Source organism: Oncorhynchus gorbuscha, linkage group LG20 (genome assembly GCF_021184085.1).
Source record: "Oncorhynchus gorbuscha isolate QuinsamMale2020 ecotype Even-year linkage group LG20, OgorEven_v1.0, whole genome shotgun sequence".
In the NCBI taxonomy this organism is placed as follows: Eukaryota; Metazoa; Chordata; class Actinopteri; order Salmoniformes; family Salmonidae; genus Oncorhynchus; species Oncorhynchus gorbuscha.
This window is the reverse complement of record NC_060192.1, coordinates 26,297,305-26,322,499: the sequence shown is the minus strand read 5'-3', so window position 1 is coordinate 26,322,499 and position 25,195 is coordinate 26,297,305. Positions and strand designations below refer to the sequence as shown.

At 44.8% G+C, this 25,195-nt stretch overlaps 1 protein-coding gene across 8 annotated transcripts in view; it reads left to right on the top strand.

The window, feature by feature from the left end:
* LOC124007098 (kelch-like protein 13) overlaps positions 1-22,613 on the top strand; it is a 66,924-nt gene extending 44,311 nt beyond the window's left edge. For all 8 annotated transcript variants that reach the window (XM_046317400.1, XM_046317396.1, XM_046317399.1 and 5 more), the window contains 5 exons: positions 2,792-2,924; positions 8,414-8,610; positions 8,838-9,633; positions 12,269-12,382; positions 20,958-22,613. In XM_046317400.1, coding sequence (XP_046173356.1) covers positions 2,792-2,924; positions 8,414-8,610; positions 8,838-9,633; positions 12,269-12,382; positions 20,958-21,445 — 1,728 coding nt within the window. In that variant the 3' untranslated portion in view covers positions 21,446-22,613. The remainder of the gene's footprint in view (positions 1-2,791; positions 2,925-8,413; positions 8,611-8,837; positions 9,634-12,268; positions 12,383-20,957) is intronic.
* The last annotated feature ends 2,582 nt before the right edge of the window (positions 22,614-25,195 follow it).

Sequence of the window (25,195 nt, the reverse complement as noted above, 5' to 3'; positions counted from 1 at the left end):
CCACGTGGATGATTAAAAGTTGGTCGGTTGTGGTAATACACCTTATTATGAAAGTTAGATGCCAATTGCCATATAAAGTCCAAAGAAGAAAAAGCCTGGAAGGAGGAGAGACGACAAGAAATTAATCGGTTGACCGTTTTATGTGTGGCTTAATTGTCAGAGTAGAGGACCTTGTGCATTTCAGGTAAAATAACAACTCAACATTTATATCCCAGGACAAATTAGCTAGCAACAGTAAGCTAGCTAATAGGACAAATTAGCTAGCAACTGCAAGCTAGCTAGCTAAATTGCCTTACATGTTTAATCCATTTCAACCTGCGTCTTGTGATCGCGTTTGGTGTGGGGGGACAAAATCTATTTGCACATGATGGCGCACGCATGCAAGTGTCCGGGTTTGGGCATGGTAGAAATCTCTGTCGACCAAACAATGGACCTGTCGACTAAATGGGGTCAGCCTTAGAAAAAATCTGTTGAGTTTTTTCACAATGCAGGGAACGCGTCACCTTTCTATAATTCTAACAATCACACCCACACTAAGAACACGACTCACGCACTCTAATCACTGGCACATCTGAAGTCAGGATGTGATGCGTGTGGAGGGTCAAAGCACATAAATAACGGAATAAATCAGGGTCACGTGTGCAAGCTGGTTAAGATATATAAGGCTTGACTTTCATACCCATTCACTGCATTTGATAAGGAGGATGATCGGTACATTATTCCGTTGACTCAAATGTTCTAAGAACATTGAAAACGGTATGTTATGCTCTCTACAAAGAGTTGTCAAACTGTGTCTTCGTGAAGTTGGATTGAAATGGACTGTTCCCTCTAGTTGAAATGGTCTACTTTTTTCATTGCACGCATAGAACAAGATGTCTTCTGCATATGAGAAGATAAAAAGAAAGCGTAATAACAACTGCATTGTAGAAGCAATCCATGATATTGTTTATATACAGTAGCTAGTTGGAAGGGAGAGACATGGTGAGTGAGTCCTTCAGTGAGTCAGACTCCAAGGCCTGCCTTGCCCATGCCAGTCTCTGTCCACATGTGAAGGTCGTCACAGAGAGAGGGGCCCCCAGGCCAGGCAGGAGCTGGCAGAAAGCTGTTGGACTAGTCAATGTGTGACCTTTCCACACTGTGTGTATTCCACAACCTGCCACTGTGATGGAGGTGTGTTGTGTGGACGTGTTGTTAGACAGAGTGCTCCAAAGGTTTCCTTTCAACAGTGTAATAGCCTTTTAGCTGGTGAATAGTTTTTTTTACCTGCTGTTGAAGAGCGTATTATTGTGTTGAAAAGGTCTCGGGAACACAGCACAGAGTGGGTGTATACGTGTGATTTAGCCCAATGCTGATGTAGGATGTCACTTAATCACATTGACACTGTCTCTGTCGTTGCTGCAAGTAGGGCTGTGATGGTCATATAATTTTGGATGATGGTAATAGCAAAGAAATAAAAACGTTTTTTTTAGATGCACATTGCCTCCTTTCCTCTACTCCTGAATGCATGTGCTGCCATAGAAATATAATTAATTTGTCAATGATGGTATAATGGGTGGACCATTGCGAGTGTAACTATAGCAGCATCTCATTAGTGGAAACCAAGACTGTTCTCAGGGCAGGCCTGGTTGTAGCCAGCACAACTGTCCGTGATCAGTAGTACCATAGGGCAGCGCACAATAGGCCCAGCGTAAACCCGGGCTAGGGGAGGGTTTGGCCGGGGGATGGCTTTACTTGGCTCGTGGCTCTCTAGCGACTCATTGTGGCAGGCTGGGCGCCTGCAAGCTTACCTTGTTTATCAGGTAAACAGTGTTTCCTCCGACACATTGTTGCGGCTAGCTTCCGAGTTAAGCAGGCACGTAATAATTAAGAAGCGCAGCTTGGTGGGTCATGTTTCGGAGGATGCATGAACTCGACCTTCGCCTTCTGAGCCTCTTGGGGAGTTGCAGTGATGAGACAAGATCAAAATTGGGGAGAAAAAGGGGGTAAAATGTTAAAAATATTTTTTGTTGAATAATAACACTTTATTGAAGAACTTATTGAAGAATCCCTACTGTTGACCAATCACCGGCAACTGGGCGTAGACTTCGGCTACTGACCTCGGCTTGCCTCATAAATGTAAAAAAAAAAAAACCTTGCCGAAGACCAAAACAAACAAAAACGTCACCAAATGTTGTCATCAGATGGGAAGCATGCAGAAGCATTTAGACTCCACTGTGGGTTTAACAACACCATAATTGTCCTATTTAGCTAACATCGACATCAGTTTTTCCTCAACATAAGAACGTTAAAAAAAATGTTGCTGGAGTAATGACTTTGTATTCGGAATGTCAAGGAAGCCGTCTAGAAACCGTCAATTTGACCAGTAGAAAATGTGATATCATTGCTACATATTGCTATTAAGCCGGGTGAGCATTATAGTTCTGTGGCATATTCATTTAACATGTATTTGTCTGGTTTTACCCCCCAAAAAATATTTTCCTGGGAGGAATTTACATTAAATCAATAGGAAATGTAAAACATGCTGTAACATTTTCTTTATGAAGGTAGACAAATAATGATTTTAGGGATATACGTGTTTTATTGGCAGGAAGGTTGTCATGAAACGGTAGCGCTGTCGTGTAGTGATTGAGTTAGGATCATCCAGTCTCGGTGTAACAGTCTGGGCAGGGCTATAGGGAGCAGGTTGAGCCCCTCCGGAATGAGGCCATGGTTCAGGACAGATAGGGTCTCTCCACAGTACACAGAGCAGCTCTCTAACAGGCTGGTCTCTCTCTCTCTCCCTCCTTCCCAGGGATTTGACCAGCTGAGGATAGAGGGATTACTGTGTGATGTCACGCTGGTGGCGGGGGACGGAGACGAAGCCTTCCCAGTGCACCGCGCCATGATGGCCTCCTCCAGCGACTACTTCAAAGCCATGTTCACAGGTAAGACAATATGCCTCTGTCTCTCACCCGCAGCACAAATCACAGGATGGGATAACAGCATATTGTGTTTAATGTTCATTAACAGACTGAGTGATCAGAGAATTAGCCTGCTTGTCACACATCCATCAATCACTCTCCACTCTGGGGCTCTGTAGCTGTTAGCATTGTGTTGTCTGGTTGTTGCGAAAATCTCCTTCTGATTGAAGCATTCTGTCTGTCTGTGTCTGTCTGTGTCTGTCTGTCTCTGTGTGTCTCTGTCTGTCTGTCTCTGTGTGTCTCTGTCTGTCTGTCTCTGTGTGCCTCTGTGTGTGTCTGTCTGTCTCTCTGTGTGCCTCTTTGTGTGTCTGTCTCTGTGTGTCTCTGTCTGTCTGTCTGTCTGTCTGTCTGTCTGTCTGTCTGTCTGTCTGTCTGTCTGTCTGTCTGTCTGTCTGTCTGTCTGTCTGTCTGTCTGTCTGTCTGTCTGTCTGTCTCTGTCTGTCTGTCTGTCTCTCTCTGTCTGTCTGTCTGTCTCTGTCTGTCTGTCTGTCTGTCTGTCTGTCTGTCTGTCTCTGTCTGTCTGTCTGTCTGTCTGTCTGTCTGTCTGTCTGTCTCTGTCTGTCTCTCTGTCTGTCTCTGTCTCTCTGTCTCTGTCTCTGTCTGTCTGTCTGTCTCTCTCTGTCTGTCTCTGTCTCTGTCTCTGTCTGTCTCTGTCTGTCTCTGTCTGTCTCTGTCTGTCTCTGTCTGTCTCTGTCTGTCTCTGTCTGTCTCTGTCTGTCTCTGTCTGTCTCTGTCTGTCTGTCTGTCTGTGTCTGTCTGTCTGTCTGTCTGTCTGTCTGTCTGTGTCTGTCTGTGTGTCTCTGTCTGTCTGTGTGTCTCTGTCTGTGTGTCTTTGTCTGTGTGTCTTTGTCTGTCTCTGTCTGTGTGTCTTTGTCTGTCTCTGTCTGTGTGTCTCTGTCTGTCTCTGTCTGTGTGTCTTTGTCTGTCTCTGTCTGTGTGTCTTTGTCTGTGTGTGTGTGTCTTTGTCTGTGTGTGTCTGTGTGTGTCTGTCTCTGTGTGTCTTTGTGTGTCTTTGTCTGTCTGTGTCTGTCTGTCTGTCTCTGTCTCTGTCTCTGTCTGTGTGTCTGTCTGTGTCTTTGTCTCTGTGTGTGCAAGCCATGGCGAATCAGAAGGGCGTTGTTGGTCTCTGTCTTGTTTCTCCTGCCTGGTTGATGGAAATATTATTAACGTGTCAATCTCCCCGAAAGAGGCTTCTCCCAAAGTGCTTTCTCTTTAAGCACAACGTGAATCCTCCAGGGTTTGAGATGCTGCTATTTACTTCCTCTGTCATCTCTACAATCTGACAAGCTACACTACATGACCAAAAGTATGTGGGCAACTGCTCGTCGAACATCTCATTCCAAAATCATGGGCATTAATATGGAGTTGGTCCCCCCATTTGCTGCTATAACAGCCTCCACTCTTCTTGGAAGGCTTTCCATTAGATGTTGAAACATTGCTGAGGGAACATTCTTCCATTCAGCCACAAGAACATTCGTGCGGTTGGGCGATTAGGAAGCACAGAATTGTGTAGAATGTCATTCATTGTATGCAGTAGCGTTAAGATTTCCCTTCACATTTCCCTTCACTGAATCTAAGGGGCTTAGACCGAACCATGAAAAACAGCCCCAGACCATTATTCCTCATCCACCAAACTTTACAGTTGGCATTATGCATTCGGCAGGTAGCATTCTTCTGGCATCCACCAAACCCAGATTTGTCCACCAAACTGCCAAATGGTTAAGTGTGATTAATCACTCCAGAGAACGTGTTTCCACTGCTCCAGAGTTCAATGGCGGAAAGCTTTACAACACTCCAGCCGACGCTTGGCATTGCGCATGGTGGTCTTAGGCTTGTGTGAGACTGCTCGGCCATGAAAACCCATTTCACAAAGCTTCCGAAGAACAGTTCTTGTGCTGACGTTGCTTCCAGAGGCAGTTTGGAACTCGGTAGTGAGTATTGCAACCGAGGACAGACGATTTTTACGCACTACGCGCTTCAGCATGTGGTGGTCCCGTTCTGTGAGCTTGTGTAGCCTACCACTTAGTGTCTGAGCCGTTGTTGCTCCCAGACATTTCCACTTCACATTAACAGCACTTATAGTTGACCTGGGCAGCAATTTGACAAACTAACTTTATGGATTTTATACAGTTGTCAGCAACGGGTGTGGCTGAAATAGCCAAATCCACTCATTTGAAGGGTCGTCCACATACTTTTGTATATAGTAGAGGTCAACCGATTATGATTTTTCAACACCGATACCGATTATTGGGGGACCCCCAAAAAAAGCCGCTACCGATTAATTGGCCGATTTTTCTTTTAGATTTATTTGTAATAATGACAATTACAACAGTACTTTATGAACACTTATTTTAACTTAATATAATACATCAATAACATCAATTTAGCCTCAAATAATGACACATGTTCAATTTGGTTTAAATATTGCAAAAATAAAGTGTTGGAAAAGAAAGTAAAACTGCAATATGTGCCATGTAAAAAAGCTGACGTTTAAGTTCCTTGCTCAGAACATGAGAACATATGAAAGCTGGTGGTTCCTTTTAACATGAGTCTTCAATATTCCCAGGTAATTAGTTTTAGGTTGTAGTTATTATAGGAATTATAGGACTATTTCTCTCTATACCATTTGTATTTCATAAACCTTTGACTATTGGATGTTCTTATAGGCACTTCAGTATTGCCAGTGTAACAGTATAGCTTCCGTCCCTCTCCTCGCCCCTACCTGGGCTTGAACCCGGAACACATCGACAACAGCCACCCTCGAAGCATTGTTACCCATCGCTCCACAAAAGCCACGGCCCTTGCAGAGCAAGGGAAACAACTACTCCAAGTCTCAGAGCGAGTGACGTCACCGATTGAAACACTATTAGCGCGCACCCCGCTAACTAACTAACTAGCCATTTCACATCGGTTACACCAGCCTAATCTCGGGAGTTGATAGGCTTGAACTCATAAACAGCTCAATGCTTGAAGCATTGCGAAGAGCTGCTGGCAAAACGCATGAAAGTGCTGTTTGTATGAATGCGTACGAGCCTGCTGCTGCCTACCATTGCTCAGTCAGACTGCTCTATCAAATATCAAATCATAGACTAAATTATAACATAATTAACACACAGAAATACGAGCCTTTGGTCATTAATATGGTCGAATCCGGAAACTATCATTTCGAAAACAAAACGTTTATTCTTTCAGTGAAATACAGAACCGTTCCGTATTTTATCTAACGGGTGGCATCCATAACAACCTTCAATGTTATGTCATAATTATGTAAAATTCTGGCAAATTATTTTGCAACGAGCCAGGCGGCCCAAACTGTTGTATATACACTGACTCTGCGTGCAATGAACGCAAGAGAAGTGACACAATTTCACCTGGTTAATATTGTTTGCTAACTGGATTTATTTTAGCTAAATATGCAGGTTTACATTTACATTACATTTAAGTCATTTAGCAGACGCTCTTATCCAGAGCGACTTACAAATTGGTGCATTCACCTTATGACATCCAGTGGAACAGCCACTTTACAATAGTGCATCTAAATCTTTTAAGGGGGGGGGGGTGAGAAGGATTACTTATATATATACTTCTGTGTATTGATTTTAAGAAGGGCATTGATGTTTATGGTTAGGTACAGTGTGGCAACGATTGTGCTTTTTTGGCAAATGCGCTTTTGTTATTAAATCATCCCTCGTTTGGCAAAGTTGGCTGTCTTTGTTAGGAAGAAATACCTTTTTTTTTTTACCCCTTTTCTCCCCAATTTTGTGTTGTCCAATTGTTGTCTTGTCTCATTGCTACAACTCCCGTATGGGCTCGGGAGAGACTAAGGTTGAAAGTCATGCGTCCTCCGATACACAATCCAACCAAGCCGCACTGCTTCTTAACACAGCGCGCATCCAACCCGGAAGCCAGCCGCACCAATGTGTCGGAGGAAACACCGTGCACCTGGCATAATCTTAACACAGTTCGCAATGAGCCAGGTGGCCCAAACTGCTGCATATACCCTGACTCTGTTGCAAGAGAAGTGTCACAATTTCCCTAGTTAAAATAAATTCATGTTAGCAGGCAATATTAACTAAATATGCAGGTTTAAAAATACATACACAATTTAAAACATTTTTTTTTTAGAAAGTTATTGATGTTTACGGTTAGATACACGTTGGAGCAACGGCCGTCCTTTTTCGCAAATGCGCACCGCATTGATTATATGCAGCGCAGGACACGCTAGATAAACTAGTAATATCATCAACCATGTGTAGTTGACTAGTGATTATAAGATGTGTTTTTTATAGGATACGTTTATTGCTAGCTAGCAACTCACCTTGGCTTCTGACTGCATTCGTGTAACAGGCAGGCACCTCGTGGAGTGTAATGTATGGCAGGTGGTTAGAGCGTTGGACTAGTTAACCGCAAGGTTGCCAGATTGAATCCCCGAGCTGACAAGGTAAAAATCTGTTGTTCTGCCCCTGAACAAGGCAGTTAACCCACCGCTTTTAGGCCGTCATTGAAACTAGGAATGTGTTCTTAACTGACTTGCCTAGTTAAATAAAGGTAAAATCAAATTTAAAATATGGCTAAATAAAGGTGTAAAAAAAAGAAATTGGTGTCCAGAAATACCGATTTCTGATTGTTATGAAAACTTGAAATCGGCCCTAATTAATCGGCCATTCCGATTAATCGGTCGACCTCTAATATAGAGTGTACCTTACCTTGAATTAGACATCAGGCCTTTTCCCCAGGCGTTAAGGTTTTGATTTGCCTTGTGCTTTTAGCAAAATAATAAGGCTTTTCACAAGACAATGCAAATATTGCATTCATCACGGAGATGAGCCTGGCGTTGTTTAGAAATGTGCTTTATTTTATTGTACAATGCCTGGGAAATCATTTCTGTGAACAGCAACGATATTCAGCATTTCGGTTTTTCTTTTATTTCTTCTTGTTGTAGCTTAGCAACTGCCTCACTGATGATGTGAATAGAAATAACTTTGATAGATGGAGTTATTCCCCAAAAGTTAGGCAATATTATGTCCTTTTCTTAACAGCCAAAATTGGAAAGCCTTAATACGTGTAAAGTGGTTGAACAGATATTTGACAAGTGTGCAGCGTATCTCAGAGGTTCACAAGTGTTGTTGAGCTGAAATAGATGTGTTAAGAGGGAAGTGAGTCACAGTTTATGCCTGTAGTAAGGAGGGGAAGTATGCTGCTGCGACGCTGGGCAAATGCTTTTTACTGCAACTCACAGCCCTTTCTGGGTGAATTATACAACAGTCTTCAGGCTTTGGCGAATACATTTCCTTTACATGAAACCATAATGGTAGATGTGTGAAAGCTTGGTGAGGTGGCATCTGTTTCTTCGGTTGGCCTTGACTGTCAAAGGTAGAGCTCATAGGTGATGCAGTTCTGTTTTTATCTGACTGGTGCATTGTATAATGCTCCTCTCTCGCCTCATCACGCAGGTGGAATGAAGGAACAGGATTTGATGTGTATCAAGCTTCATGGTGTCAACCGAATAGGCCTGAAGAAGATCATAGACTTCATCTACACGGCCAAGCTGTCTCTCAACATGGAGAACCTGCAGGACACACTGGAGGCAGCCAGCTTCCTCCAGATCCTCCCGGTGCTAGACTTCTGCAAGGTCTTTCTCATATCTGGGGTAAGGAACCTAACACAGCCTGCTCAGCCATCTAGCTCAGCCCTTTAGAACCAGCCAGGGGGGTTATACTCAGTAGTTTAAGATATCTGACTACTCTACCCTACTGCTTACTTTAAAATCTACATTTGGTCTGCAGTAAAATCACTGTGTAAAATGTGTTTGTGTAGTGTTTCTGTGTGTGATTGAGAGTGGTTGCTTCTCACTGCTTCCCCTCTCCTTGGCTGCAGGTGTCCTTGGATAACTGTGTGGAGGTGGGGCGCATCGCTAACACATACAACCTCACCGAGGTAGACAAATACGTTAATAACTTCATCCTCAAGAACTTCCCCTCGCTGCTGGGCACGGGGGACTTTGTCAAGTTGCCCTTTGAGCGGCTGGCCTTCGTTCTGTCCAGTAACAGTCTGAAGCACTGCAGCGAGCTGGACCTGTTCAAGGCTGCATGCCGCTGGCTCCGCTATGAGGACGGGCGCATGGACCACGCCCCCAAGCTCATGAAGAACATCCGCTTCCCCCTCATGAACCCCCAGGAGCTCATCAACCACGTGCAGACTGTGGACTTTATGCGCACAGACAACACCTGCGTCAACCTCCTCCTAGAGGCCAGCAACTACCAGATGATGCCCTACATGCAGCCGGTCATGCAGTCAGAGAGGACGGCCATCCGCTCAGACAGCGGCCACCTGGTCACCCTGGGTGGCGTCCTGCGCCAGCAGCTGGTGGTCAGTAAGGAGCTGCGTCTCTTTGACGAGAAGGCCCACGAGTGGAAGGCGCTGGCGCCCATGGACGCCCCCCGTTACCAGCACGGCATCGCCGTCATCGGCAACTTCCTCTTCGTGGTAGGAGGCCAGAGCAACTACGACACTAAAGGCAAGACAGCGGTGGACACGGTGTTCCGGTACGACCCGCGCTACAACAAGTGGATGCAGGTGGCGTGCCTTAACGAGAAGCGCACCTTCTTCCACCTCAGCGCTCTCAAGGGACACCTCTACGCCGTGGGCGGCCGCAACGCTGCCGGAGAGCTGGGTTAGTTTAATTCACCAGGGTCGGTTTATCACGCTGCTTGTAGTCCTGCTCTGATGCTTAACATGTCTGGGTATATTTGGAAAGGGACATGTCACAGGAAATGGTCAAATGCAAGGCACAGCAGTTGTCACAACTTGGTGTAGCACAGGTGGCTGTGTGATTGTGGCATAGCCCTGGACCAGGCAGAGTGTAGGATGAGATGAGGGAGGACTAGCTGCAGCCAGACCCTGTGAACGACTGCAGCAGAAACCTCAAGGTGAAGGAGGTGGTGGTCAGGGTGGAATGTTTGTAAGTAGCATTGCAGGATACTGTGATCTGATGTCAGTGCTCAGCTCAGCTCAGCACATAGACTCTCATTGCAGAGTGCCACCCTACTACCTCGATGCAGCCCTGTAATTGCAGGGGACAAGCTGGCCAGGTCATGCTATCCACTCTGCTCCTCTGGGCTCTGGGCTGTAATTACCACATTGGGCATGGGTCCTCGGGGGGGGGCCCTGCACGTGCGTGCACGAGTACACTCTGAATGGACAGTCTCCTTGGCTGGTTAGTGCCTGTTATCCTTGGGAAGCCAGTCTGGCACTCAGACATTCAATCACTTGTTTCAAATGCAGAGTTCAGCCTTTTGAACATAAATCGTTTTTGATGTAGCTATGCGGAGGAGGGAGGGTTTTGAAACTTTGATTTGTTCCTGAGGTTCTGTCAGCTTATTTTAAAAGATTTAAAGAACATGAAAGGCTCCCCTCAGTCAGGGTGGTTTGAGAGTACAGGATGGTGATGTGTGTGCATGCGTCTACAGTGACACACGCGAACACACACAACCATTTGTTAACATAAGTTCTGATGGATGATGTGGTTATATTTTCAGGTTTAAAGGACATCCATCCTGTTTATACCTCTATGGCCTCTCTCCATAACTGTCCATGTGAAGGCCTGTCATATTAATCCACTGAGACAGCCAGAGTACAAACATGTGAGGAACAATGACAGCACAGCTATCTCTGATGTTTGAATAATTCATTTGTAGGACGCTCTTGTAAATATAACAGCATGTAAAAGAAAGTTCTTGAGCACTCATTTGCATGTATACCTTAAAGCACCAAGCACTCTAAGGACAAGTGAAAATGTACTTGTTAGCTGGGGCTATTACTTCATTTTTAAGCTTTGAATATTTTTCAGAATGCATTCTTGCAAGTCATCAGTTATTGTTTAGGAACTGTGTAGGAAGTAGTAGATAGAGAATAGAGAGAGAACAGATGACTGATTTTAGTAGGGTTCTAATGAATCACTAAATGCCTGGTGCTGCCGTTTTAGTCTCCCAGTAAAGTTCACTAAAGATATGTCTTCTTCTTGGAATGATATGGACTGTTAATGTTAATTAGGCCTAGGCTGCTTCCCTTTGACAAGTTCTCACAGGAAATATTGGAGAAGTGAACACTGGCCTTAGTGAGATAATGATGACAACGTGATGTAGTGATGCTCTGAATTGGAAACCATCCATTTGGTCCACTGGGACTGCTCTATCAGAACTGTAGCCAGAGCTCTTTGTATCTGGGCCTGGGTTAAACCCTATAGGTAGGTCCCAGGGATTAGATCCCATGGGTCAAATCAGCACCATGTTGGCACATAGGCTACCATTATTTCCCAAACCATTTTCTGGACCCCATGGGGTGCACTAATCATCAAGCTTTAATTATTTGAATCAGCTGTGTAGTACTAGAGCAAAAACCAAAATGTGCACCCCTTGGGGTCCCCAGGACTGAGTTTGGGAAACACTGGTAGCCTATGTGCCAAAACGGTGCCGATTTGACCCTTGGGAGTCTTACACTAAAAGGACATTATCATTTTCACAATTTCAGAGTGTTATTTCAACCTCCTAGTGTGGAAATATGATGATAATCACGTTTTTTGACCCCACTGCCCCTTTAAATAAAATAAAATTAAAATAAAATATTTTGCTCTTCCATTTGCCTGACTAAGAACGATCATCCAAATGTCCATGACTGTCAGAGCCCTAGCCAGGGCTACGACAAAGGAGGGTTGAGTGTTTGACCTGATCACCTGGACAGTCAGGTGGTATCTAAAACCCCATCACCCTCCAAACCAGCTTCTCCTTTAGACTTCCTGATAATATGATTTCTACTTCCAACTGCCATATGGAGACTCCTTAACCATTCTGCCCGGGTGCCAGCCAGCTTGAGAAGTCAGCTTTGCCCTCTGTCTGGAAACTTGATTGGACAAATCATTTTCTAACCTGACAAATCACTGCACAATTGAGAGGTTCCAGATGGAGTGAAGAGAAGATCCCAGTCTGGCACCATACACACTACTGAATTATGATAAGTGGAGTGGTACAGAGTAGGCCCTAATTATGTAATGGGGAGTAGATGCATACTCCCTAGACTCTCGGTATAGACTAGAGTCACTGCAGGGTAGGGGCTGGGGAAGGGGCTAGGGAGGGGAGTGGTGGTTGGTGGGGGGATGTATGCTTTGTATTTAGGTTCCTGGTTCAGTAGCTCCCTCACTGACACCCTCCAAGGCTGCGTTTGCAGCTATGTTTGTTCTCCTTAGTTCTCTCTTGAACTACTTTCCCCTTTAATACTCTGTTTGTTTTCTCCTCTCTTTCTTCCCCATGCAGCCACAGTGGAGTGCTACAACCCCAGGACAAACGAGTGGACGTACGTCGCTAAAATGAACGAGCCACACTACGGCCATGCAGGGACGGTGTACGGTGGTTACATGTATATTTCAGGTACGTTAGTCCTATTAGATCCGGGGTTTGGTAAACTTTTGTACTAAGGGGGTATAGTAGATTGACATAGGCTAGTGCTTTTGCTGTTGGTTAGCCTACTTATCTTGTTGGCTGATGAAAAGTACATGTGGACAGTTCTTCTAACATCTTCAATATGCGTCTCAGAATTGGATAAGAAGGACGCACACCGTTGCATTCCCGATGTCTGTCTTCACTTGAAGCCTACTTCGGAGCTGAGATGCCTATGAAAAGGACCCGATCAATTGCGGTCATTAGCTAATAAGAATTGAGATATCTGACAGAGCTATGTGAGGGAAAGGCCCTTCAATGCACAGCGATTGGCAGCCGGGAGAAGGGAATTATAATTATATTCAGCCCAAGGGCAAAAGGTCCACTTTGGCCAAAGGCATGGATTTTTTTTAGGGGGCATCACAGCCTCACAAGGAGCATACCACTGGGAAATTTGAGGTCTGGTGAGAATATTATCAAGTGCTTTTCAAATTGTGATTGAGAGACTGATGAAGTGTGTGCAGCCTGTGCAAGAAACAAATCCGAGTTCATGCTTTTCATGCAACTATTTTCAAATCATTAGAGTTGCATCATGCAGCCTTTCTTTGTTCACCACTCAACACAGAATATCAGCATGCCCACACTCCCTCAGAAATCGTTTGGAGAAAATATTGTTTCTATTTTATTCAGCTATGTTCAATTGTGTTCTTCATACTATAAAATAATGCGACAGAATTCTAAGCAAATGTTGTCTGCTTAATGAACGAGTGTAGCCCACAGCCATATGGCATCGTCAGATCAGGACCTAACATAAGGACAACTCAGAGTATGCTATTCTGTTCTTCTGGAGTAGACTGCATTTTCTTCATATCATGTTGCTTTAGACCTGTCTAAAATAAATAATGGATTTATTGTGAAGGTATAGGCTATATTACATGGATTTATTAGACTTTTTAAAATGTAGATGTTCCAAAGGTCAGCATCAGTGGTTTGTAGGCTATGTGTGGAAGCCAGGAGATTGTAAACATGTTTGTTAATTAATGGTCAATTACCGTGAGACAGTTATTTTCTTGACAATCACTGGCTGACAACTTCATGACCGCCACAGCCCTACGTGGTACCCCAATGCGGCACACCACAAACTGAGATTCATTTTCCAGAATCAATGTTCATTGATACTCCCGTTTTAGTAGTGTCAGTTCTGTGTGGAATCTGAGTAGTTGAGACGAGTTAGAAAAGGTAACTTCTCTTTTACAATAAAATAATATCTCTGTGCTTCGGTGTCGATATGACCCATTCTGTTTGACCAAACCTCAAATTTAAATAGCGAGTTGAGGCCACTTGTCAGAGAGGAAGATGTGATCTCTCAGCTGTGTTGGTGTGAGAGGCAGGGGGAGGGGCTTTGTGTGTGTATGTGAGAATTGAAGGTGTACACAGCACAGGAGACGAGACCAAAAAGACAACACGAGGACAAATGGACTTAAAAGGTAACAAAAACCTTGATTTATCACCCAAAAACATACATTTGAATGAATTGGATATATCCCCCTACTGTGATGTCAGTAAAGCACCCTTCATTAGAAGGTCATACTGTGGCATCCTGCAGACCTCACCCCCTCCCTTACACATCACATTGCTGGGGTCCAGTTCTCTGGGATGTTTTTGGGGGGATATTCTAAAGATGATTGGAAGTAATGATTGTGTAGTTGTCTGACTTTGGTGCTACTAAATCCCCTGTCTCTCTGTTGGAGTCAGCCCTGTGCTTGTTTACTTCATAGGAATGAAATCAAATCCTGCCTTAAGGAGAGATGAGCCCCAGTTTCCCAATGTGTGACTAACACAAAGTGATGCTGTACAGGGCAAAAGAGAGGGAAGGATAGACGAGTGAGAGAAATGGGAGGGACAGGTTGATGACTGTGTAGGAGGTGCAGAACCATAGAGCCACAACACACAGGCAAGGTTATGTTAATCTCTCTTGGCCTCTGGGCACAAGTGTTCATATAAGCGTAACCCAGCCACCTACCCCGAACACCATAACCCTCCATCACCCAGTGGCATCTCACCTGCTCTGCTCCAGCCTGAGCCTCCATTAAATAACAACATGGGCTTGGTGGCTCTAACATTAGCATTTTAGCTTCCCAGCCGAGGGGGTTACTGCCTCATCCTCCATGTCAGGGGTTCACGTTTTGGTCTTTGCCCTAGCACTACACCGCTGATTCAAATAACCAACTCATTGTCAAGCTTCGATGATTTGAATCAGCTGTGTAGTGCTAGGGCAAAAAACAATACGTGCACAAAGGGTAAACCCTGGTCTATGTTTTTCTGTCTCTGGTTGGCTTATGGTCCGACTGGCACCTCTGGGTTCCTTTACTGAGAGGAAACGGGAGGGGTAATGGCGTTTGAACTATTAATACACCAGAAAGTCAACTTCCCTCCCTGTGAGCATCTCTTAGTGTCATCCTGATCTCACTGCACGTGTACCTCACTATAGTTACAGTAGTCTGCCTGGAGGAACTGAGCAATGGTTAGGCCTAGATATCTCCACCTTCCCAGATAGATGTCTGTACAGTAGAACTTAATGATTAAACAGGCTCCCATCATGCACAGCTTCATTCTTCCAAGGTCACTGGCAACATGCACGGATGAGATTTTCTGACAGCCTGCATGTTATAACCTCTCACTAGTGATGGTAGTCAGGTGGAGTTGAGTCATTTTTTTGCCTGTGTCTCTGTCCGGGAGCGCACCCCGTATCTCAGGGGTCATGACCTCACTGTGCAAGGTGACTCAAATGGGGGTGCAGGCTGTGTTTCGCTGTCGGTCCAGATAAGGTGCGGTGGCTGTGCTGGCGTGCTGTCTAAAGACATCCTGTCAGGTGAATGGAGCTGACAAGCTGAGTCAAGCCGCAGGTCATCATTGCTCTGCTCTCGCTCTCAGGGTGGGGCTCAGACCCCTAGCCAGCATGGCTTCACATTACCACTACTGTCACACAACACAACGCTACTGGAAACCATGGGGGATGTGGCACCTTTACTTCAGTCTGGAGTACAGTGACCACTGATTCACTTATTTAAATAAAAACATCTAAATATTATGATCCCAAGAAATGTATTTTATTTTCCTCTTGGTCTGCGTTTTGATCTGTAAAGAAGGATTTATTTTAATAGGATTGTATACTATTTCCATTTTAGCTGCTCTACAGTATATCTCTCTGGCTTAAACCAACTGCCTCCTGAAGCTGCCGGCCATCCTGTCTATTTATCATCATTGGGTATTTTTGGAACTTGCTGACCCCATGGTTTTGTGTCTCTCCTCTGTGTTCCCCGCCTCGATTCTTTGGGTCTCATTTGTGCCAGCACTGTGCTTCCTCCAAGCAGGTCATACATTTTTACGACGGGTCAAAGCACCGGCACAATTTTATCTCCACGAATAATTAGAGAAATGTGCCAGGAAAATGGCAATCATTGTGAGCTATCAAGAGGGCACCTCGATCAATGAGCTCAGGTGTCTTTGAAAGGACAACCATTTATACTGTCTTCAAGATGCAAAAGATACAAATATTTTTAAGCATCTCCGAATGCTTGCAGTTGTTTTCTATGCAAAAGCTTTTGCCTTTGTTTTAAATGAAAGCTCCAAACTCCGTTTTTCACAATTCCTGACATTTAATCCTAGTAAATATTCCCTGTCTTAGGTCCGTTAGGATCACTACTTTTTATTTTAATAATGTGAAATGTCAGAATAATAGTAGAGAGAATAATTTATTTCAGCTTTTATTTCTTTCATCGCATTCCCAGTGGGTCAGAAGCTTACATACACTCAATTAGTATTTGGTAGCATTGCCTTTAAATAGTTTAACTTGGGTCAAATGTTTTGGATAGCCTTCCACAAGCTTCCCACAATAAGTTGTGTGAATTTTGGCCCATTCCTCCTGACAGAGCTGGTGTAACTGAGTCAGGTTTGTAAGACCGCCTTGCTCGCAAACGCTTTTTCAGTTCTGCCCACACATTTTCTATGGGATTGAGGTCAGGGCTTTGTGATGGCCACTCCAATACCTTGTCCTTAAGCCATTTTGCCACAACTTTGGAAGTATGCTTGGGGTCATTGTCCATTTGGAAGACCCATTTGGGAGCAAACTTTAACTTCCTGACTGATGTCTTGAGATGTTGCTTCTATATATCCACATAATTTACCTGCTTTGTGATGCCATCTATTTTGTGAAGTGCACCAGTCCCTAAAGCAGCAAAAGCACTGCCACAACACGATGCTGCCACCCACATGCTTCACTGTTGGGATGGTGTTCTTCAGCTTGTAAGCCTCCCTTTTTCCTCCAATCATAATGATGGTCATTATGGCCAAACAGTTATATTGTTGTTTCATCAGACGAGAGGACATTTCTCTAAAAAGTACGATCTTTATCCCCATGTGCAGTTGCAAACCGTAGTCTGGCTTTTTTATGGTGGTTTTGGAGGAGTGGCTTCTTCCTTGCTGAGCGGCCTATCAGGTTATGTCGATATAGGACTCGTTTTATTTCTTTAGATTTTGCCATGATGTCAAGCAAAGAGGCACTGAGTTTGAAGGTAGGCCATGAAATACATCCACAGGTACACCTCCAATTGACTCAAATTATGTCAATTAGCCTATCAGAAACTTCTAATGCCATGGCATCATTTTCTGGAATTTTACAAGCTGTTTAAAGGCACAGTCAACTTAGTGTATGTAAACTTCTGACTCACTGGAATTGTGATACAGTGAAATAATCTATCTGTAAACAATTGTTGGAAAAATTAATTGTCATGCATTAAGTCGATGTCCTAACCGACTTGCCAAAACTGTAGTTTGTTAACAATAAATTTGTGGTACGGTTGGAAAAACAATTTTTAATGACTCCAACCGAAGTGGATGTAAACTTTCCTGATGACCAGGGATGTTCTCTTGATAAGTCTGATTTGGACACTTTTCCTGTCAGGGAAAATGTATGGAGTAAAAAGTACATTCTTTTTTTAGGAATGTAGTCAAATAAAAGTTAGCAAAAATATGAATTGTTAAGTACAGATACCCAAAAAAAACGACTTTAGTACTTTCAAGTATTTTTACTCAAGTACTTAACCCCACTTGTAGTTAGTCTTGTCCCATCGCTGCAACTGTTGTAATAAACTCTGGAGATGTGAAGGTCGAGAGCCATGTGCCCTCCAAACACGGCCTGCCAAGCCGTACTGCTTCTTGAGACACTGCTCGCTTAACCCGGAGGCCAGCCACACCAATGTGTCGGAAACACTGTACAACTGGCGACCATGTCAGTGTGCATACGCCCAGCCCACCACAGGAGTCAATAGAGCGCGATGGGGCAAGGACTTCCCGGCCGGCCTCACCCCCCCCCCCCCCCCTAATCCGGACGATGCTGGGCCAGTTGTGTGCCTCATGGGTCTCCCGGTCGCAGCCGGCTGCGACATAGCCCGATATTAAACCTGGATCTGTAGTGAGCCGCTATGATGCTTAGTTTTAACAAAAAACTGAACATTGAGTCTCTGAGATTATTTTGTCAATTTTTTGGAAACAAAATCTATCCTCTTCACATTTGCTGTAAAAAATATATCTGTAATAGAGCTATCCTTCAGCCATTAGAAGCCCTGAGGGTTGTTGGCCAGTTACATCAGTTACTGTAAGATGCTACTTACCTTGGGCAGTGAGCTGCAGCTCAACATACAGTGGGGCAAAAAAGTATTTAGTTAGCCACCAATTGTGCAAGTTCTCCCACTTAAAAGGATGAGAGAGGCCTGTAATTATCATCATAGGTACACTTCAACTATGACAGACAAAATGAGGGGGGAAAATCCTGAAAATCACATTGTAGGATTTTTTAAATGATATTTATTTGCAAATTGTTGGCTGACTAAATACTTTTTGCCCCACTGTACAAAAGAACCACAGCCTGTATCAAGCTGCTGTTCTATTAGTGGGTTTGATATGTCTTTCTTGTCTCAGAGATTATTTTAATGATGCTCACTCACTCGCACACACTTGAATAACGAGAATGGATTGAACTCTGGCATCTAAGTGTTTGCTCTAATGATCGAGGAGGAGGCTGGTGTTAGACTTCTGATCAGTTAGGGCCACTGACTAAAAATAGGTATGTATAGATTGAGTATGGGAGGGAGAGCGGGAGAGAAAGAAAGAGGTAAAGAAAGCGAGAGAGATCATTGGGCAGCAGTGGATGGATTGGGGCGCCATTCAGCATGCACTGCAGATCCTCACCTTGCTGGGTATGCTCCCAGCCATTCTACACAGCACAGGGAGGAAGGGATGCCTGCCTGGCTCTCACCCAGTTGCATGCTGGGATTGTGTTCCTCTTTATTTTCAGCCTTCCCTATAGACATGTTTTGTTTTTTCCCGCTCCCTTTTCCTCAGTTTTGTGTGTCCCTTCTATTCCTTTGTTTCCACCACTACAGTGCCTATGTGTACATGCCAAGGTTATTATAGTAAACTAAAAGAACGTTTCTGTAAGATAAAATCATTTAGAAAAACAGTTTGAAAACTATACTGGAACTATTATCTTTGGCTGCAAAAATAAAGTAAACATAAATTATGTTCAGTTTTTTTTAAATGTGTTTTCAAGCTTTTTTTCCTAATGGGTTGTTCGAGCTTCTGATTCTGGTGAGTAAATGTTTCAAATAAGATTAGCTTGTGCATCACTATTGCTAGATATCACCAGAGAGGTGACACGAGAGGATTACCTCCGCCCAAAATCAGTCCCCGCGCCCCGCGAGCTAAGCAGACCTTTTAGCATGGAGATCTGAGAGTCAAATTACGTTTGGCTTATTTGATCAAATCGAGTAATGTTTAGGTTGTTACAAATGTAATGATATAAGTGAATTCATATGACATTCTTTAACTTTGAGAAAAACAACTTAGTTCTGCCTGTTGTTCACACACGTATCTGCCCTCTCATTGGCTAGAATGGTCCCAATTGATTTCGTCTCCTCCCACCTGCCTTCCATCTATGAGGACATGTATTTGAATTGTTATAGCTGTTACTTGAACATCTTTTCAAAATAATAGACCATTTGCTATCACTAGCTAACAACAGGGAAGAAATCCAGGGCAAAGACCGAGAAAGCGAGACACCCCCTCATTTCTGATCGGGGCAGGTCAACTCTGGTCTGCGTATTGTCTCCGCAGAGGGGACAATACGACTGTGTCATCGACTGACTCATTGCTGTAACATATGATGTGGTCAGCTGATACTTAAAGTACCTATCCGGGTGTTGAAAGATCTGTCAGGCGTCCGCAATGTCTATGCTCTGGAACGCGGCCTAAAATAGGTTTAGTTTGAGTCATAATTTAAACCTATGACGTTCCTTATTACTGACCCCTAGTGGCATGAAGTGACATCCTAAAAAAACTAATTAGACCTACCCCACATAAATGGCTCCTAGCCTCTCATGCATAGACTACTCTCTGTCCCCAACAATACAACTGAAACTAAATCATATAATCATGTCGTCTTTCTATCAAACTAAATAAAAACCCATAAATCAAATCTGAAAAGTAACAAACTAAATAACAAAATTTTAAATAAACTACTAGAAATTAAAACTACTATTAATAACCTTGGTACACATGCACTGTATTATAGTGTTATGAATTTCTGATTCATTTTATTTGTCATATTTTATTGCAGGTATGTGGCTGAGAAAATGTGTGTAGTGTGTGTTAGTGGTGCTAAGCATTGGGCTAATTGTGTGTGTGTTGCTGGGAAGAGCAGCCGTGTGTTTCTGAGGAGGTTGTGTGGAGTAAAGTGAACTGGGGGTTCAGGATTACATGCTCTGCAAGGCCAGTCACGGTGCTGTGGTCTGGCATGTGACTTACAGGACAGGAGCTGGTCAAGGCCCAACGTGGCAACACAACGTGGCAACACAACGTGGCAACACAACGTGGCAACACAACGTGGCAACACAACGTGGCAACACAACGTGGCAACACAACGTGGCAACACAACGTGGCAACACAACGTGGCAACACAACGTGGCAACACAACGTGGCAACACAACGTGGCAACACAACGTGGCAACACAACGTGGCAACACAACGTGGCAACACAACGTGGCAACACAACGTGGCAACACAACGTGGCAACACAACGTGGCAACACAACGTGGCAACACAACGTGGCAACACAACGTGGCAACACAACGTGGCCACACAACGTGGCCACACAACGTGGCCACACAACGTGGCCACACAACGTGGCCACACAACGTGGCCACACAACGTGGCCACACAACGTGGCCACACAACGTGGCCACACAACGTGGCCACACAACGTGGCCACACAACGTGGCCACACAACGTGGCCACACAACGTGGCCACACAACGTGGCCACACAACGTGGCCACACAACGTGGCAGAGCTGAATGTAGATCTAGGTTGAGGCCAGGATAGAGTTACTATTAGGTCCAGTTCAATTGGCTCAGACTATTAAATGCTTTTGATTAGACCCCAGGGTGGTTTTCAACCCCAGGAAATCAATGTCATGGGTCTTATTTAATATGGTTTTGTTCTGTGTTGCAGGGGGAATCACTCACGACACATTTCAGAAAGAGCTGATGTGCTTTGACCCAGATGCAGACAAATGGACTCAGAAAGCGCCCATGACCACGGTGCGTGGCCTGCACTGTATGTGCACGGTGGGCGACCGCCTCTACGTCATCGGGGGGAATCACTTCCGGGGCACCAGCGACTACGATGACGTGTTAAGCTGTGAGTACTACTCCCCGGCCCTGGACCTGTGGACGCCCATCGCCGCCATGCTGCGGGGCCAGAGCGACGTGGGTGTGGCCGTGTTCGAGAACAAGATTTACGTGGTGGGAGGCTACTCGTGGAACAACCGCTGTATGGTGGAGATAGTGCAGAAGTACGACCCGGAGAAGGACGAGTGGCACAAAGTGTTTGACCTGCCTGAGTCGCTGGGCGGGATCAGAGCCTGCACACTGACCGTGTTTCCTCCAGAGGACTTGATGGGCTCCCCCTCCAGAGAGTCACCCCTCTCAGCACCTTGAAGAACAGGGGGGGGAGCCCACCCCGCTCCTCTCACACCCCCACAACCCCCAACACCCTATAGACATTGTTTGCACTTCTTCTTTGGACTACATCTGTACTGCATCCCGATACACCCCTTCCTCCCTATGATGAAATCTACATCCCGATACACCCCTTCCTCCCTATGATGAAATCTACATCCCGATACACCCCTTCCTCCCTATGATGAAATCTACATCCCGATACACCCCTTCCTCCCTATGATGAAATCTACATCCCGATACACCCCTTCCTCCCTATGATGAAATCTACATCCCGATACACCCCTTCCTCCCTATGATGAAATCTACATCCCGATACACCCCTTCCTCCCTATGATGAAATCTACATCCCGATACACCCCTTCCTCCCTATGATGAAATCTACATCCCGATACACCCCTTCCTCCCTAGTGATGAAATCTACATCCCGATACACCCCTTCCTCCCTAGTGATGAAATCTACATCCCGATACACCCCTTCCTCCCTAGTGATGAAATCTACATCCCGATACACCCCTTCCTCCCTAGTGATGAAATCTACATCCCGATACACCCCTTCCTCCCTAGTGATGAAATCTACATCTCGATACACCCCTTCCTCCCTAGTGATGAAATCTACATCCCGATACACCCCTTCCTCCCCCAAAGCTGTGCAGAACCCCCCTCCCTAGTGATGAAATCTACATCCCGATACACCCCTTCCTCCCCCAAAGCTGTGCAGAACCCCCCTCCCTAGTGATGGAATCTACATACCGATATGGTTTGGCAACCTAATTACATGTTAATGTTACATATTCGGTATATTTTGGCAGGAAATACCTTGACTTGAAGAGTGACTTTGAAATTCAACTTTTCTACCTGATGTCTTTGAAGTTTTATTACATCCTTTTTCTTTAGACGTTTTAGCGGGTAAAAACCATGCTGTTGGTTACCATACTGACTCTGTTTTAGTCTGCCAGGTTAGGGCCAGTTGACACCCAGCGCAGCAGCATAGGGGCAGCTGAGCTCCACACAGAGATAGTTTTAAACTCAGGGGTCGGCCCACCCCCCCTCCCTCTTTCAGTTTCAGTTCTTTCCTGCTATTGCTATGAAACCGTTAACAAAATTGTGTTTTCTAAATTTAATAAACAAGATTTTGAAAAAAGAATGGTGTCTCCCCAAAGTATCTTGCCATTTACTTAGGCACATGGTTGGTGCGTTCTCTTTGTTATTGAGCTTAACATCAACTATCTGTTTTAGAACCTCCTGGAAAGTGTATTTTCCCCATTAAAAACACTGACGTGTTCTATTTCTCAATTTACTTGTTGAAAATAATCTCATCATTAAGCATTATGTCCCTTCAGTACAGCCTCAGAACCCCTACCCCCCTCCTCCTCCTACCCCCCTTCTCTCCTCCCCTCCCCTCCTCCTCCTACTCCCCCCTTCTCTCCTCTCCCCTCCTCATCACATCCCCCTCCTCCTACTCTCCTCCAGTCCCCTCCTTCTCTCATCCTCCCCTTCCCCTCCTACTCTCCTCCCCCTCCTACTCCCCTCCCCTTCTCTCCTCCAGTCCCCTCCTTCTCCACCCCCTCCTACTCCCCTCCCCCCTCCTCCTCCTACTCCCCCTCCTCTCAACCAAGCCCCTCCTTCTCTCCCCCTCCTCCTACTCCATCTCTCCTCCAGTCCCCTCCTTCTCTACCCCCCTCCCCAGCTAGTGTTGTCCTCAGAATTAACCAGTTGTCATCTGATTAAATAGAAAAATACTTTATTGTTCAAGATACAGGAGATTTTCAAGACAGTAACTGTGGATGTACACACAAAGTGAAGATGCAGTGTCTGCTGTCTTAATCCTAATCACAACCATAACCACTATTCTTCACTGAGTTGATTCCTGCCCACTGTGCCCAGTGATTCAGGACACCACCGTCCTCCACTGTGTCCTTTCACCTGGCACACAGACAGACGGTAAGGTCACCCACAACCTAGCCACCTGCCTCTGGCCCATTTAAAACCTCAGTGGCAGCATATGGTGTCCAACACAAACAAATCTGCTACACGCTGGAGCAAGGAAAGGAAAACTGATATGTCACTGGTTGTTTTTGTTTGTTGGTGCATGAAAGGAGAATATTTTTTTTAATAAAAAAATGTCATATAGAAATGTATGACTGAAAACATGTAAATGCTATAAGATGATCCAGTGGTGCCTCGGGCGGTGCATCTGGGCAACAGCCTCCAGTGAATGTGCTCCATCGCCACCGCCTGCCCTTGTCCTGTTCACTCATGTCTCCTTCAGCTCCAGACCCTCAGGGCCAGTAGTGTGCTGGGCTATTTTAACACATCCAGATTCCAGCGCCAGTTCGAGGGCAGGCGACTGGGAACCCCGGGGGATCAGGGGAAGGTACTGCTGGGGGTGGGGGGGGGGATATGACTGGGAATGGGACTGGAGTGATTGGCCTTGGTTTTCCTGATGGATGTTGTTCTGCTCATCGACAGCTGCACTCTGAATACTATTCATATGGGACTCTGGGCTCAAGTGCCGGAAGTTGTTTACTGAGAGTGGAGAGGGCCATAGCTTGGTGCTCTTTGCTCAGGATCCATGTGCTATTTTACACTACGCTTAAATTACTTGCACTTAACTGAAAAGTCTTTCCATCAGTTCATCACAGTCACTGATATTTGAGGGGCACAGAGGTCCCTGGGAGAGGAGACTACGCTCTCACTTGAATGGGAAATTAGTTTAGTCCTGACTCATATTTGAGACGAGCAATACAAATCCTAACCCATCTCATAGTAGGTGTATAGTCTCTGGACTTATACAGTGTGATAAGAGATCAATGTGACCTTCATGGATGGTCAATATATTCATAATGCCAACCAAGAGGACAGAGCAAGCCCTTTTATTTAGATTTTAGGGCTGATGGTAAGGCTAGTTAGTCACACATTTGTTCTGTTCAGAAGGTATACTTCAAGGCTGCTTCAGTTGGCCTACTTCACATTTACATCAGCAGCGTGCGTCATCAGTCGGTTATGTTTTTTACATTGTTTGCTCGCCCTGGTCGTGTGGACCAGGATATGGTAATGGTATTCTCTGTGGACCAGGATATGGTAATGGTATTCTCTGTGGACCAGGATATGGTAATGGTATTCTCTGTGGACCCGGATATGGTAATGGTATTCTCTGTGGACCCGGATATGGTAATGGTATTCTCTGTGGACCAGGATATGGTAATGGTATTCTCTGTGGACCAGGATATGGTAATGGTATTCTCTGTGGACCAGGATATGGTAATGGTATTCTCTGTGGACCAGGATATGGTAATGGTATTCTCTGTGGACCCGGATATGGTAATGGTATTCTCTGTGGACCAGGATATGGTAATGGTATTCTCTGTGGACCAGGATATGGTAATGGTATTCTCTGTGGACCAGGATATGGTAATGGTATTCTCTGTGGACCAGGATATGGTAATGGTATTCTCTGTGGACCAGGATATGGTAATGGTATTCTCTGTGGACCAGGATATGGTAATGGTATTCTCTGTGGACCCGGATATGGTAATGGTATTCTCTGTGGACCCGGATATGGTAAAAGCTTAATTGATTTTGAGTGGAGAGAAGAGAAGATGTATCATGCACTGATTAGAATGAAGCTGATTAATGAAATAGTTTTTTTGGCCATTTATCCTACTCCAAGGAGAATAGGCTATAAACGCAACAATTTCATTGATTTTACAGAGTTAGTTACAGTTC